The 15,688-nt window shown below is 37.3% G+C and overlaps 1 protein-coding gene across 6 annotated transcripts in view; it reads left to right on the top strand.

The window, feature by feature from the left end:
- LOC124217434 (growth factor receptor-bound protein 14) overlaps nucleotides 1–15,688 on the top strand; it is a 299,568-nt gene that overhangs the window by 54,993 nt on the left and 228,887 nt on the right. For all 6 annotated transcript variants that reach the window (XM_046622999.2, XM_046622998.2, XM_046622995.2 and 3 more), the window contains 2 exons: nucleotides 13,128–13,303; nucleotides 14,535–14,694. In XM_046622999.2, coding sequence (XP_046478955.1) covers nucleotides 13,128–13,303; nucleotides 14,535–14,694 — 336 coding nt within the window. The remainder of the gene's footprint in view (nucleotides 1–13,127; nucleotides 13,304–14,534; nucleotides 14,695–15,688) is intronic.

The raw sequence follows: 15,688 nt of genomic DNA, 5'->3' as shown, positions 1-15,688 counted from the left end.
TGGATATTTCGATTCAAGTCAGACAATGAGCATAATACGATTATTTTACAATTAGTCTCGTACGACGACGATGACGATGATGAAATATATTCACTTGGATGCGGAAGGGCTTTAAAAATTGTTAAAATCCTTTCTTTTTGTTCGAATCTACTTTTGAAGGAAAAAAAAAAAACACAAGAAACATAAAACACAACATTATTGTAAAATTAAATTTGAAATTCTGATATTTTCGTTAGTTAAATGATGATTTTACAGCAAATAAGAGGATACAATTTTCGCCCAAGTTTTTTTTTCTGTGAATATTTCTATAAAAATTTGTAATTCTTATTAATTTTTCTTCTATTCCTCCCCTGTCATGATTTTCATTTATCGAATAGTTTTTACTTGTGTAAATAGAAATGCGACGCGGATTCTGTGCAATTCTGGAAAATCGACTTCGTGCGACGTTTCTTTTCTCCGGTATTTTTCATACGTTGTGCTGTTAGGTGTCCATTATAATATTTTCGATGTTACGTCGTCACCTAGCCGTGCAGTTTTCATGAGCGCCGTAACATGGAGGAACAAAAAAAAAAAAAACACAGTGATCCACGAGAAACTGTAAATAGAATTTCATACATTGTGTATATATGTACGTACACTTACATATTGTAATACCCAAGAAGCTTCTTCTTATACTTGTTGACGGGTTAAAAATAGCCGCGTCATCGGTGCGTGTGTGTGTGTGTCGGTGAGGTATAAAATATTATTACGAGGTATAAGCGAACGCCGCTGATTGAGGAACGAGGCCGCCGAGATGGTAAAAAAGACGGCAAATGAATGAATGAGGAGAGACGGAGAGCGAGTGAGAGAGAGAGAGAGAATGAGGAAAAGGAAAAGAAAGAGTGAGAGTGAGAAAGAGAAAGAGAAAGGAGGAGGGCGCATGCATTCAGGCACGTAGGCCTTCTCGGCCCTCGGATACTTACCTGTGAGGTAAGTGTGTACCGGTTGTTGACACGTTTAGACCCAGTTATTGACCCTTGTTTGCCAAAATTATAAACTTACTGCACAAATTGTGAATTTCTTGAAGGCTAAAACCAATTGCTGGAGGATCGGACGATGCAAATTTATTTTTTGGTAATTTTAGAACTAAGGATCAAATAGATATAATCAATGAAGGTCGATAACTGGTACGCTTACCTTAGGGACCGAGTAGCGCCACCAGTGGTAAAATTTGTCCCTATCAACGGGACTCGCACTAACGTTTACGTTATATATAATAAGTAAATCGTCAAGTTAGTTTTCACCGCTTCGTTCACATTCGAGGTAAAATAATGACGAACTTTTCGCTGTAATATGGTTCAAAGGGCAACCGGCTGTATTAAACACACGTATCAACCTGTCACGGAGAGATGATACTTGAGAGAAGTAAAGAAAGGTAAGAAAATAAATACTCGACTGTTAGTTTCTTCTTAGTTTGTTGAAATAAGGGACCGAGCGCGAGTACAAGTGGCGCCACCGGTGGCCAAATTTGTCCTTATCGACGGGACTCGCACTGAGGTTTGACGGGTGGCCCGGCGGTCATTCGTCATCATTTGTCCGAAATAAAAACCACAAATATTCGTACCCAGAAAATGCCTCCTTCCGTTGTAAGAAAAGGAAATGTTAATTTTTGCGCTATCAGTTTTTACGACAGTTTGAGAAATAGCGAATAAACCGTCATTCACTGTCCCTAACCTAGGCAGGGCGATTAAAAACGATTGGTTAATTTCATGCTATGGCGTAGCCACGGAATCTTACGATTCGCTGAGTCATTGGCGTAGGCAGGGGAAAATGTCCGTCCATGTTGGGACAAATACTCCCGATTCGGCGCTGTCGTCGATTTTGCGCACGGTCTCCATACCTCTCTCGCTAACTTTTTCTTCTTCTTCTTCTTCTTCTTCCGTTCCATCGATGCCGTTATGAACAACCAACAGTTCTCTTCGCCTCTCGTCGAGAAATCGAAATCTAAACCTATGAGTAAATTATATTTATTGTTCTATTCGCTTTGCTCTTTCCTTTCTCAAAAAATCTTCAGCTTCTAATTTTGTCAACAAGGAAAAAGAAAAAACATCGTCATCGTCATCATCGTCATCATAGTCATTCATCTGTATTGCGTGGCATAAATTCTTGCGTTTGTTTCCAACACTACTAAATGAGAAGAAAAAAAAATTCTCTCGTAGGTACGCTTCCCTCTTTTTTATCTCTCCACATTCGGTTCGTTGTCATCGATGTTTTTCGTTTATAGAAAATTAGCATGTTCGATGAAAACAAAAAAGGGAACAATCATCATTTTGCGGTTTTTTTTTATTTTTGATTTTTTTTTTTGCTTCTTTTCAGGGGCGGGGGGGTTGTCATTGCAATGTGCAGAACTATTGTTAATATACCTACAGTATATTTTAATATACCTATAGTATATATTATATAACGAACGAATGTGTATTTTGAAAAAGAAGAAAAGAAAAACTTCTCTCCTCTTTTTCTCTTATGCTTTATTTTGCCTCCTTGCTTCTTCGCATTCTTTTTTTTTTTTTTTTCCACTCGATGCAAGAGGGGCAGGGGGATCAACGATGAGGATTGTATCACGTTAAATTCCGTCGATCGATATACGGCGATAATGTTGAATTAATATTCAAAAAGTTACTTACCGAATCCAATTTCCTTTCTATTATTATGAGTATATTGCGTATAATAATAACTTGCACGATGGAATGATAATACGATGTTTTATTATCCTATATTCGTTGTGTTATTGTTAAATTATTGGACAGTGTCAAGATAATATCCACCACAATACCTACCCATGTATGTGTGTGTATGCACAGCTAATAGAAAAATGATTAATTTTTTTCATCGTTGCGTGCAGCTCCGCGAGCGAGCTTCTCAATAAAAAGTATATCTGCTTTCTTTGCGGTCCTTTATTGTTTTTTCTCGCAAATTTTTTCCTCTCGTACGCCGTTTTTTTTTTTTTTTCTTCCTTCTGTTGTCTTTAATCTTTATTCTTCTTTTTCGTAATTTCTGTCGGAGCGACTGCGTGAGTTTTCATTTTATTTCTTTCGGCAACTTTTACTTCGTTTACTTTTTTTTTTTTTTCTCCCCTTTGATACCTCACTTCCAGTATATAATTTACAAAATGGAAGAACAAACTTGAAGCACCGAAGAACGTTGTACAAAAAGAAAAGGAAAAAAAAATGAAAAGAAGCAACAATCGACGATTCGATCGAATTGGTGTGCCAGAAGAATGTTTCCGATTTTCAAGTTCCAAGAGATTGTCCCGGTATACATACGAAGGATAAAACATGTTGCATGCAGCACCGTGCGGCGGACAACAAAGTTGCACCGTAATTTTCGATCGATCGAAAGTCACCGCCAGTTTATGGGTATACATACATTTTATACTATCGATGTGTATATTCGCACATGTACACATGCATTCTCACAGGCTAACTAACCCGCGTACTTTTTATCGGGCGGAACGTTGGTGGAGGAGAAAGATCACAAGGCAGCGATACAAAGTTACGGCTCATGATTACACCCCTTGGCTAACTTCGAACCATATTTATGCGCACCCTTTTTTCAAAACCTACTCATTTCCGTTCTCTTTTTATTTCCTCTTTCTTTACTTTTATTTCCATGCTGAAAATCTCGACTCTTACATGTATTATGTATGCATACCCGATATACGTATACACCTGCGCCTGTGTGTTGATTCTTGTTAGCCGAGAACAAGAGAGATTCTTGTTAGTAATTTTTTGGCGAAGAGAAGATTTCTCTCAGCTCGTTATTCAGTTTGGAGAAGACTAAAAAAAAAAAAAAAAAAAAAAATGAAATAAAATAATAGAAGAGACGAGATGAGGGGAAGCAATAAACGGTAATGAAGAAACTCACACTTATTTCTCCTATCGTCAAGAGCTCATATTATGTATAAGAGTAAATGATTGGTATAAAATCTTCACCGTTTTATTATATAGATGTTCTGCTAATTCGATAACGTATTGTATTGTAGATAAATAACAAACATCCGGTCGGGCAAATTCCTCACTAATTTATCGCAACGTATGTATGTATGTATGTATGTATGTATGTATTTATGTATGTACACACATGCTTATACGTATATAAGTATAATGGAGCAATTCTATACATGAGGTTATAACTCGAGACGCACTTGTCACGTTTACTTGGCTGATTATGACTATGTACATAATATTTAACGCATGTAATGTACAAACCACTGTGACAGTTTATGTATTTAGTACATATGTTAATATACAAGTTGACGAATAAACACGTTGATCTGTGTCCGCGAATGCGAAATTGTCTGCATTTCGTTATTAAATTGCCTATGTTAAGCGTGTGCATTGTAATATGGGGATGTGTATTTATACTCTCTTCCGTGTGTAGATATATATATATATATACATACATATGTGTGAGGACGGTTGAATCATAGGAGAAAGTCCACAGAGAGGAGAGCAAAGCAGAGCAACGCTGCGCAACTTACAATTCAATTATTATCTACACAGGGTATAGTATATAATAACAATTTCCGCCGTCACCCACGTCGCCGCAGGCATATATAATTGGCGTATATACGTATACACACACACACACACACTTACAATATGTATAACGAATCTGGACGTAGCCTACTTACGAAGACAAATAGAAATCGTCTAAACGCGGTCAATTATCATTAATACGCAGAGGATTCATGCCCGGGGGGGGGGGGATATCTGTTAGTCGATTGGTGCGAATATAATTATATATGTCGGAGTATGACAAATCTTTAATCTTTGTTCAATAATTCCATTTAAAAATGTATTTAGTCTTTTGAGAATAAAAGGATATTTCATTTGAAATTAAACTCTCGGTGAGTTCACCGTATCAAGCGTCAAGCGTTATTTGCAAGCTATGAATACAGCTTAATGACGGAATCTTAGCAACAAACAAATGGTTTGTTTATAACAATGCTTGGACGAAATCGACAGTCGCGGATTAACTAGCGAGCTTACCGGACGTGTTCGGGATCGTCACGCTTTAATATGAGTAATCCTTGCCAAAATAATCACGTTTTATCCTCTTCGACATGTATGCATGTACTAGAGTGGTCCTTGGAAAGGTTCATTTTAGAATTTCGACCGAGTCACCTCCTCGAATCGGTTCCAAATGATTCAAAGATAATTCTCTAAATTTTTTCAGATTTTTATCGTAACTGTAACACGTGTAGGTACGTCAGAGGTTGGATATCCTCGTTTAACCCTTTCAAGGACACATTAAATCTATCGAACGGATTTCGATACAATTTGGTATAAGGCGGCTTCTTGGATCGTTGATTACGAATCTGAACGCGAAATTATACAATTCAAAATTGTGGATCCAATATGGCAGCATCAAGTGATTGTTGGAGCTTTGGTTTGCCACGTTGGATCAATCGTTTTGAATTTTGTTACTTCGAGTTCAGATTCGTAGTCAACGACATCAAAAACCCTCCGAGTACCGAGTTTCGCCGAAATCGAGTAAATTTTTGGATTTTTATCCGCCATATTGGATCCGACATTTTGAATTTTGTAATTTTGTATTTAGATTCGTAATCAACGACATGAAAAACCTCCGAGTACCGAGTTTCGTCGAAATCGAGTCAATCTTTGGATTTTGCTACACGATACTTGATCCGCCATTTTGAATTTTCAAATTCGCACCAAGTTTCCAGCACTGTTCTCACGTTTGCTACACCTAATTTTCAATGACGTCAACGTAGCATAGCGCAGACGCAGCTGCTGCTGTTGTTTGCATTACGTGTACATGTATAATGTGTATTATACGTATATTATCGCTGATTGCCGTGAGTTTATTTGCGCGAACGACGAATCTCGGTGGGAAAGAAAAACAGTCGAGAAAAAAAGAAATTCGGAAATTCGAAACGTTGGTAGATAACCTTGAAATATTTCGTGGAACGAAACCGAAATCAGTATGCAGTATTTATGCGTTTGAAATTGATAAGGACCGGAGGTAGTTTTTTTTATATTTATTAATTTTTTTTTTTGAATTATTGTCACATCGTTCATATCATTTATACATATTTAAAGTAGGCGTTAAATTTATACGATTCTTGGCAATGTTTCATCACATTATATATCTTCCAACAGTAGAAGTTTATTAACCAAGATGAAATGTTTCTCTGGATCATTGAAACGAACAGGTTCATTATTTTTCTCTGCATGCTGAGAAATCATTAACTCAATAATATTGTTATTTTAGCGTTAGGGTTATAGTCGTGAAAATTTCGCAAGCGCTACCTGAAATAACCGGAGCGATTATCATCGTGACGAACTTAGAAAGATGAAGGAAGAACGGTGTCAGTAGGCCCTCGTCGATGTGTCTTTGGGCCAAGGTTGTTGTTCTCACTTTTTTCCATGATCTACAAACCGCGGTCGCGTTCGTTTTTACCTTATTTTTATACCAACCACTCAACATTTGGTACATTTATTTTTAAAAACACACGGAAATAAATTTTATAGCCGTTAAACACGCCCGTCGAGGTGTTTAAAAAACGAACAAGATGCGAATGTTTTCGAACCAACCGTGCGATGACTGACGGTCAGATGGAGAGACGAGTGTGTATAATTTTAGTGGTCGGAATTATAAAATGACGCGCAAATTGGACGGTGTGTTTTTTGAATCGATAGAACAGAATCCTTCTACCAATTGCCGCGTGATAATTATTTAATTATTTTTTTCTTCCGTTTACTCGTCGTCTATCATATTTCATCACGTGGAAAGTGATTATGCGTAATCGATTGTTTTCACTCGGTTATTCTATATTCGATAATGCGAACGATGATCGTCGGCATGCTTTTTGTGTGAAGTTCATTTTGGTATCAATATATTCTGAGTCTGTTTTACAAGGTTGAATTTGTATGAAAACTGTATCGTTCAACTCTTCATGTACGCTTTATACGCAGTCATGGGTATAATAATCTATGTTTGAAGCTAATCAAGGTGTGTGTGGGTGGATTGCACCACGTTGCGTGTAATGATACGCATGTCTCTAAACGATGACTAGGCTCTTACGTTAGTACCACGTGTTTATAATGCAAGGTAACTAAACTGTTGTTGGTATCGTTATATGTACTCTAAATACGTATCGGTATCTGTATAAAGCGGTGAATACGTACCATGGATTAAGTATCACAGTGTACACTGTAGAGTAAGATAATATTATATTACAATAAGCAAATTTGCTATGAAGATTGTTGGCTTTTTATACATTGGCATAAGCTTGCAACGAGTTACATACGACCCAGGCGACAACGTTAAACGGATGTTGATTTGTCGATTCGACAACTTTTTTGGAAATCAAATTTTAATACAAAAGGAATTTGAATGATTTAAAGTATAACCATTATTTGCAAACAACGAGGAATCGGTCACTATTGACTATATCATTACTTGTTATGTGCTTTCTTCCATTTGGATTAGGAAGTCATTGAAATCATTAGAGGTGCCGTTAGAAACGAATGGAAATCACTTGGTACACCGGAAGTCACGTAAATCCGCGGGGTTATATAATCACTCGTATATCGTATGACAAGCGATGTCAATGATTTAAAGTGATTTTAAATTGACTGGTTACCAAAGTGGTCGGAGATTTCAAAAAGTGAATACCCCATCGCGCAACTCACATGACGATGTAAAAATTGACAGAAATCATTTCTAAACCAATGTCGATGAACGGAAAGCACTCGTTTGACTTTCAAGTCAAATGGCCCTTTCGAATCTTCGTCGTTCATTTTGCGCGAAGCGTTATGATACGTAACATGACACGACGTGTCATCCGGAGGATATTTTTCCTCTTCCAGAATCGCTGAACGATCACAGCAGCAAATGTGCTGGAGGATAGCAAAATCCTTTTTACCCTTGTCAGTATTCAATTACACAATCCGGAACTACTTTTGTATTGGCAATTTATTGCCTTCTCTTCTCACTGCAGTAGTACCACCACCACCACCACCACCACCACCACCAGTATCAAAGTTGTGGAGTGAGGAGTGTCTAGACGCCAGAAACGACCAAATGGATCGGTGGTGGTTCTGATATTCGCAACGACGCTGCCTGCAGGCTGGAATCAGTCGCAGTGCAATTGGCAACTCCTCTTATGGAAGTTGGACTATGGACTTACTTATAGAGCATCGATGCGTCGATGCTCGCGATATGAGTGTTGTTGAAAAGACTCGAATGAACGAGGCTGAAGTTAGCAACGTTAACGTACCGAACGTTGAATGAGAAAATTACTATCTCTCACCTTTGGAATAAGTGGAAAAGTTGAATTTAAAAAATCTGTGTTTATTCATGTTTTATTAACAGTTTCCTAAATTTCGGGTCATCCTGAAATTGAAAAATAACGAGTTTTTTTTTTTAAAGATACGTAATTACAATAATGTTACAAACTTCAACCTGGTTCGAATGACGACGTTGTTTTTTTTTTTTTTTTTTTTTTTTCATTTTCGTCAAAAGGTGTTCAAGTTATTTACATTAATGTTCGTTTACGTTATGAAATTTTTGTGAAAAAACCAAATCTATTGAAGAGCTGTTTCACCGGAGCAAAAATTCACACAATTCACATCTTTCGTCAATTGAAATTGAACGAAAAGAAGATAAATAAGCTATTAAAAAAAAAAAGTCAAAGACCGTTTCCTCAATTTTTGTACAAAATCTGATCAGTACCTACTGACTTAATGGAATTGAACTAATCAATCGACCAACTGTCAGAGAAAAAAAGTTGTACATTTTTGAAAATAACTCGAGTACAGCTGAACCGATTTCGCTGAAATTCTGATCATTTCTGACTTAGTTGAAGAAGAAAGCGGCGTCGATTGAAGTGTGAAACAAAAAATCATAAACATCGGTTGAAATTATAACAGATACTGTAATTTAAAAAGAATTTCATCTGATTGAAAATTGATGCAGCTGTGTATTACGGTCATCAAGCGTGATATAATTATTTCTGATTTAGTCACGCCGACGTTTGAGGATGAATGACGACGTCGTATGTTTAGAAATTTTGAAATAATTTAGCCAACGGCTGGTATATGATATCCAAAATTTGATGTATCTATCTATTATACATATACCTATACGTCACGTGGCACTGCTGGAGGTTCGGTTGAACGTTCATAATTTTTTCTCAACCATAAGCGGCCATTTTGACTCTGCGGTTTTATACGTTACATTCCCCGGCTTTTAGAGGCGTGTATACTCGTATATCTATAATATATATATTATAGGGGGGGGTGGGGGGCTTGCCGATCGTATATCCACCAATTATTGGTACTAAAACTTTACGACCCATGGATAATGCTTCGAAAAACCCCCCTTTTTTCGCTATCCGTGTAGCCTCATTTTTATCCATAATTCCATTGCTTTGTCCTGTCTTATTTTTTTTTATTTTTTTTTTCCAAATACATATTTCGTTTTCTTCTTCGCCCAATGCAGGTAAACATATACGTATATTGTCTTGTATTATGTACGTAAAATATATAATACTTTTGCCTTATCGACACACCGTGCAACATTCACATTATGTTATTTATACATATGTTATGCACAAGATATAATATATATGTATAACATTTGAATGCAAGTATCAAATCCCGCGGTCTGATTATTATTGTTTTTATTATTATCATTATTGATGTTTAGTATAATAATAATAATACACCCACTTACCGATTCCTTAATCGAGATCAACCTCTTTTATACATGCGGTTATGTAATTGATATAATAGCAGTGCATGCGGGATGATTTTCGAGCGAAACTATAAATTTTCTCTCTTTTTTGACGTCACCCTTTTTTTTTGTAATCTACGGTGCATAGAACGCACACATATCAAGTGCACATATATTAAGTGGTGTCAAAAAATAATTTTTTTTTTTTTTTGGCAGTAAGTTCAAAAGTTTCATTTAGGTATAAAAATACGCCTGTTAAAATTTTACCTCATAATATTAAGATTAAAAGGTTACGCCTCGCACTTTCTTATTTTCCAGAAGAATAACACGAGGAAAATAGTTTTTGCTCCTTCTGATTTTTGTATCTAAGTAACGATGCGTCGTAGAGAAGATTAGCAGACATATTTTTGTAGGAAATTGAACGCTTGACAAAATAATATGTCTTATCATTTTACGATCAATGTACTCTTTCAAATGTTACTTGATCAGCGTGTTTTAGAGTAGTGGAGTGAAAAACAGGTTTGATGAAAATAGAAGCAGTCGCAGTTTTAGTGTTTAGTCGCTGATGTCGGTTCGTTCATAAAAAAACAGGAAGAAATGGACCTTTCTATGAGGATGATGATGACGACGATGATAACGCTACGCAATTCTACCTCACGATCAGCCTCCGATGCGTTTATCGTAGATTCTTAAGAGACTTCAGACCATCATCCGATGAGAAAGCATCATCACCGACCGCAAGAAGAGATGAATGATACCCGTATCTGTATAACGTATCTTATACTACGCGCACCAAACAAAAAAGAAAAGAAAAGAAAAGGAGAAAAAGAAAAAGCAGCGAGTAAGGTACAAGAATGCAGGCAGCCATCCAACCAAAAGCGATGGGTCGGCAGATGATCGTCACGCGAGATGCGTGAGAATCTTTATACGCGCTGCGGGACCAATTGATCTCCAGATTGACCATCGTCTAGGTGGTGGTGGTGCTGTTGAGTCAGGGAGAGAGCGAGATGGATGGATGGATGGATGGATGGATATTTTTATTTTATTCATAGCAATGTTGGATAAGATGTCCTATCAGAGCAAGTTTACGTGAACACAATGTGTGGCGGACACCCGCCACCGGCAAGCCGGCGAAAAACCGTTAAAATATTTCCGTTTCTCCACGTGTATCTTTTTCTATAGTTCTTTACAACTAACCTTCGAGTGGCCAGGCCTCGCCTCGCTAGCCGAGGGCTAAGGGTCTGACCGCGCCGGAAATCTCCCTACATCTGGCATTTATGGCGCGACGCGACCCTTGGCCTCGTCTCGGGGGCGAGCCTGGACTTTTTCTTCATCTCTCCCCAATCTTCGCCACGCTCTTGGCACATGCGTATCTGTCAACTCGTTTCGTTTATTTTCCCTGCCTTCCGCATTTTCTACTACGCCATCCGAACTGTGTAACCCGATTTTTCTGGCAATAAACAACTTGTAAACCATATTCTATGGCGTCGTACAGTAACTAACCTCCCGACAGCACCACGCAATGGAAAAGAAATAAAATGAAGATTTCCAATAAAGGGAGAACTACAAAGAAAGTAATGAAGTACAGTAAAGGCAGAGAGAGAGAGAAATGGAAAGCCGTCTTCATTCTCTCTTTGAGGTTACGTTATGTTCCGTGCAGGGTGCCGTGTTTCAGAGGGAAAAGTTCTTCTTTCTTTTTCTTTTCCTTTTTCTTTTCCTTCTACTCGAGACGCACTTCAGGAGCCTATCGATCAACCGTCGCCGTGATGATGATTTTTTCTCGGTATTCGATCTTGTAGTCTACGTAGGTACTTAGGTGTATTCCAACGATGAAATTATTTTGAGGAATTGGTTGAGTTTCAAAAATACAACCACGCTTCGCTTTGATTAAGGTTTAATGAATTTTCGAAACAATTTCGGTAAACTTGCGGAACAACCATTTTTCCTAAAAACGCATCGTTACGTTAACGTTACACGAAATTCACGACGATATTACAAGTATGCTACTGGAACGATGTCAAACTACTATCGTACGGATATTTTTCAAGGATCCCGGAGAATCCTTATGGAAATGGACTGTATTTTCAGTATGTCATGGTACATATCCTCCCGATCAAAAGTTCTCATGGACGCAGGGCCCAAAAATCATTAGTTACCGAGAAACAGGCTTCGGAAGAATAGTGTCCGGATCTTTTGACATCTATGGATTTCGTGATTTTTACGAATTATAAAGCTTCAAGGTTACTTGAAAGCAAACAAATCACTCAAAAAACTGCACCGGTTGATTCTCAAAGATAGGCAGGAAGCTGCGATTGATCACATCGACGCATCGATTCCATCCACGAACTCGCTGGTTTACCGGAAGGAGGTGCAACCTCAGATTTCGCGTTAAGAACGAGACTCTCCGACTCTTCCAATAATCGACTTGTCCTGTTCTTCACGCGTCTGCGGAGTCTGCCGGTCGGCTGTACAGTTTTCGAGTGTTATATTTGATTTCAGGCCCCCCGTGAAGCTTTGCAATTTGTAAAAATCGCGTAATCCATAGATATAAAACAATCCGTACATCCACCTTCCGAAGCCTGTATCTCGGAAACTACTCTGATTTCCGGGACTTGTGTCCATGGTAGCTTTTGATCAGGAGAATATGTACTCTGACATACTGAAAATCCAGCCAATCCGACCGGAAGTCAATTTACTCAAGGATTCTGCGGAGTCCTGTAATAACAGATATGGTAAAATCAAATTGTCTTATTATATTATGTATAATTGCATGATGTTTACTAGATCATTCCAAGTCCTTAATAATGAAATAAAACACTGTAATTTTTTATATTAAAATGTCTCGAAACGGTTTATTTCATACTTTCGTAGGGGTCGCTGTAACTGCGCGGCGTGACTGAAGGACGCCATTTTAATTCTTCCTCTGTCGCGCGTGCGTTCCCTAAACTACCGAACTTGACCAAGCAGGTCGTCCAACCGTACAATAACAAAATCCCTAACTCTTATATCTCATATTTAAATGCTGGAAACCAAGGTATGCCCTTACGAATAAGTGACAATCGGCACAGAGAGTGAAGTATCAAGTCTAGTTTCTTTCCTTGTTTAACGCATCTGTAAAAATAAAATAGAAAGAAAGAGAAAGAGAGAGAGAGGAGCATCTAGTCTCCCTCTCTCTCTATCTCTCTCTTGGGCTCGAACACTTTTTCGGCATCGATGTTCCCTCTGTGTTTACATTACGCTCTAAGGTGCAAACACAACAAAACAAACACCGATTTCATAGAATACATCGACAATATATCAACAAAATTGATTAACGACATGATCGTAATCGTTCAGCCTCTTCGACAACGCTAATCGATACTATTTTAATCTTCTGCCTTCAGATTGGTTCCCGAATATGTGCGGATGCCTCCAAGGTGAAAGCAGTTCAAGCACCAAATCCGCTGCCCCTTCGGATTCCGAGAAGGTCGGAAGTATAAACAATGTGTTCGAGCTTGGCTCTCTTAACTCGTCTTACGGGCCCTCCACATCTCGCTGCGATACCGATAGTGAGAGACTGGTAATCCCTACTTATCACGTCATGTCTAAGCAATGTGCTGTGAACAATATTTGTTATTCCACATCCACGCCATCGTATTATCCACAACCGTGCCATCTCGCCGTTTTTTTTTTCTTCCTCTTTTCCTCCGTCTTCCTTTTGACTTGAAAAAGAAAGTTGTTAAAAAAATAAAAAAAAAAAAAACAAATTTCGATACGTCGTATACACTGAGAGAAATTTTTAGTTTCGTTTACCGCTCAGTTCTTGACTATTTTCATTTTTCACCACAGTCGAAAAATATTGTTCAAGGTAGAAAATGAAAATTAGTTTTTTAGCCGTTACCGTAAAGTCTAGCATCCGTTGCTATTCTTTCTCATTACGATCGCTGTTGCTATATTTTCTCGTAACTGTTGCGAAAATTTAATGCTTACGCAACGATAAATTGACGTTGAAGCCTTGTTTAACTAAAAAAGTCGAGTAAACCTCAGAAACTAATTTTGCGTTGCGATTACCAAAGAAGGATCGGCGATAGCGCAAAATGTTTACGCGTACCTCGTTTTTCGTAATTCCAACGATATTCAAACAGTTTTTCTAATGATACCCGCGTTACTGAATTTTTTCAGTTACTATGACAAATGAAATTTTTCTCAGTGTAGGTCATATACGTATACCGTCTATATATTTGTATAGTGACTAATATTTTGAAGTACGATGATGCGTCGATGATGTCACAATTTAAACTTGAGAAAATAAATAATCTTGTTAGAGGCACTACGTGTCGATGATTTTTGTCATTTCTTATTAAAACCAGTTGGAGGAATTTATCGAGCTTCAATTCGAATTACCAGTATGCGTATGAAAAACAGTTTTAAATACAAATTTACGGGTATTTCCTTTCTTTTTTCTACTTTTTTGTTTTTCCTCGCGTATATTCACACGTGTCAGATTGTACCGAATTGTTGAAGTAAGTAACGTAGTTAGCGGAACGATTCATGCTGAGGAAAAAACCGTTACATCGCGATTTTGGAATGGTTTGAAATTCGGTAAACGGTAATAAAACAAAACAACATTAGTTCTTTAAAAATTATTGTGAGAATAAGAAAATGGTGATTTTTTTTTTTTCACCAATGCTTCGCTACCGATAACGTTACTAACTTAGAACAAGAAGAAATTGCATCGAAATTGATAAGCGTCGGATTAACTAAGTAAATGTATTCGCTTTATTTTAAAACTGCATTGATTTGGCTTTCAGGAGGAGTTAGTTTTTTACAACGATGATGGCAGCTATCAATCCGTTATCATTGAGAAGAATCTTCGGAGTATCGATTTGTGTCAAATTTTGGCAGTGAAAAATCGCGTCGCCAAAGATAAGTCATGGGCGATTGTAGAATCCTGGCCTGAAGTTGGATTGGGTAAGTTACTTTCTTTCTTGTTTTTTCTTTTTTTCGTAATTTTTCCCCTCTCTATCAAGTCTACAAATTTTCTGAAAGCTGGTTCGTTCTCTTTCTACGATATGTTGTTATAAATATAACAAACTGTGTGTGTGTGTGTTTTCTCTCTGAAGTTACCGCTAAATCTACGAAGATGTAATTTAATTATAACCTACGGAAGGAGAACTTATTATTTCAGACAGTTTTTCTGTCGTCTATCAAATCAGTGAAACGGTTATATTAATAAAGAATTTCTAGAAAACTTTGTTCTCGAATATTTATTGCACGCGATTTATTGTGGAATTAAGTACACGGAAATTCGTCTTCGTCGCAAGTCTCGATTTGTTTACACATCGTTCCGTCATATATCCAGTCAGCTCTTCACCGTTTGTTATTCGAAATTAGGACATGAAAAAAGAAATTCCTTCGAGTTTGACGAGGTCAGATGAATAAACGGTGAAGAAACCGCTTAAATAAATTTAGAAAAAAAAAACCATTCGTTTTCATTAATTGTTTACGTCTCATCCGCGTCTTACAGACATGACCGTAAAGTCTAAAATTATTCTTTTACTCTCTGACAAAAATCTGAATAATCTAAACGACGTCACGTTAAGGTAGTAGTCTGGTAACTTATGCCTATTTTCATGACTTTTTTGGAGGGTGGTTTTTTATAGGAAAATAAAAATGAATTATCTTGAATATTTAGAGTGTTTTTATTTACATGTTGAAAATATAAAAAAAAATTTATTTGAAAAAATTTAATAGTTTATTACTATTATTATTGTCACTCGAAGTTGGAACCTCAAAAAAAATACACGTGGGTGGCCCGGGTGATTTTGGCTCTTGATGTTATCTGAACTCAAATATTCTTGATTATTCTTAATCTATAGACATGTCATTCTGGTCGGAACTACCGAAGTTAAATTTCAAGGGTAAATAACAAAGTGGCGGACTTTGAAAAAAAAGTCCTTTTATT

This window comes from Neodiprion pinetum, chromosome 4, assembly GCF_021155775.2.
Source record: "Neodiprion pinetum isolate iyNeoPine1 chromosome 4, iyNeoPine1.2, whole genome shotgun sequence".
Taxonomy (NCBI): domain Eukaryota; kingdom Metazoa; phylum Arthropoda; class Insecta; order Hymenoptera; family Diprionidae; genus Neodiprion; species Neodiprion pinetum.
Note: the sequence above shows the minus strand (reverse complement) of the source record. Positions and strands in the feature narration are given on the sequence as shown.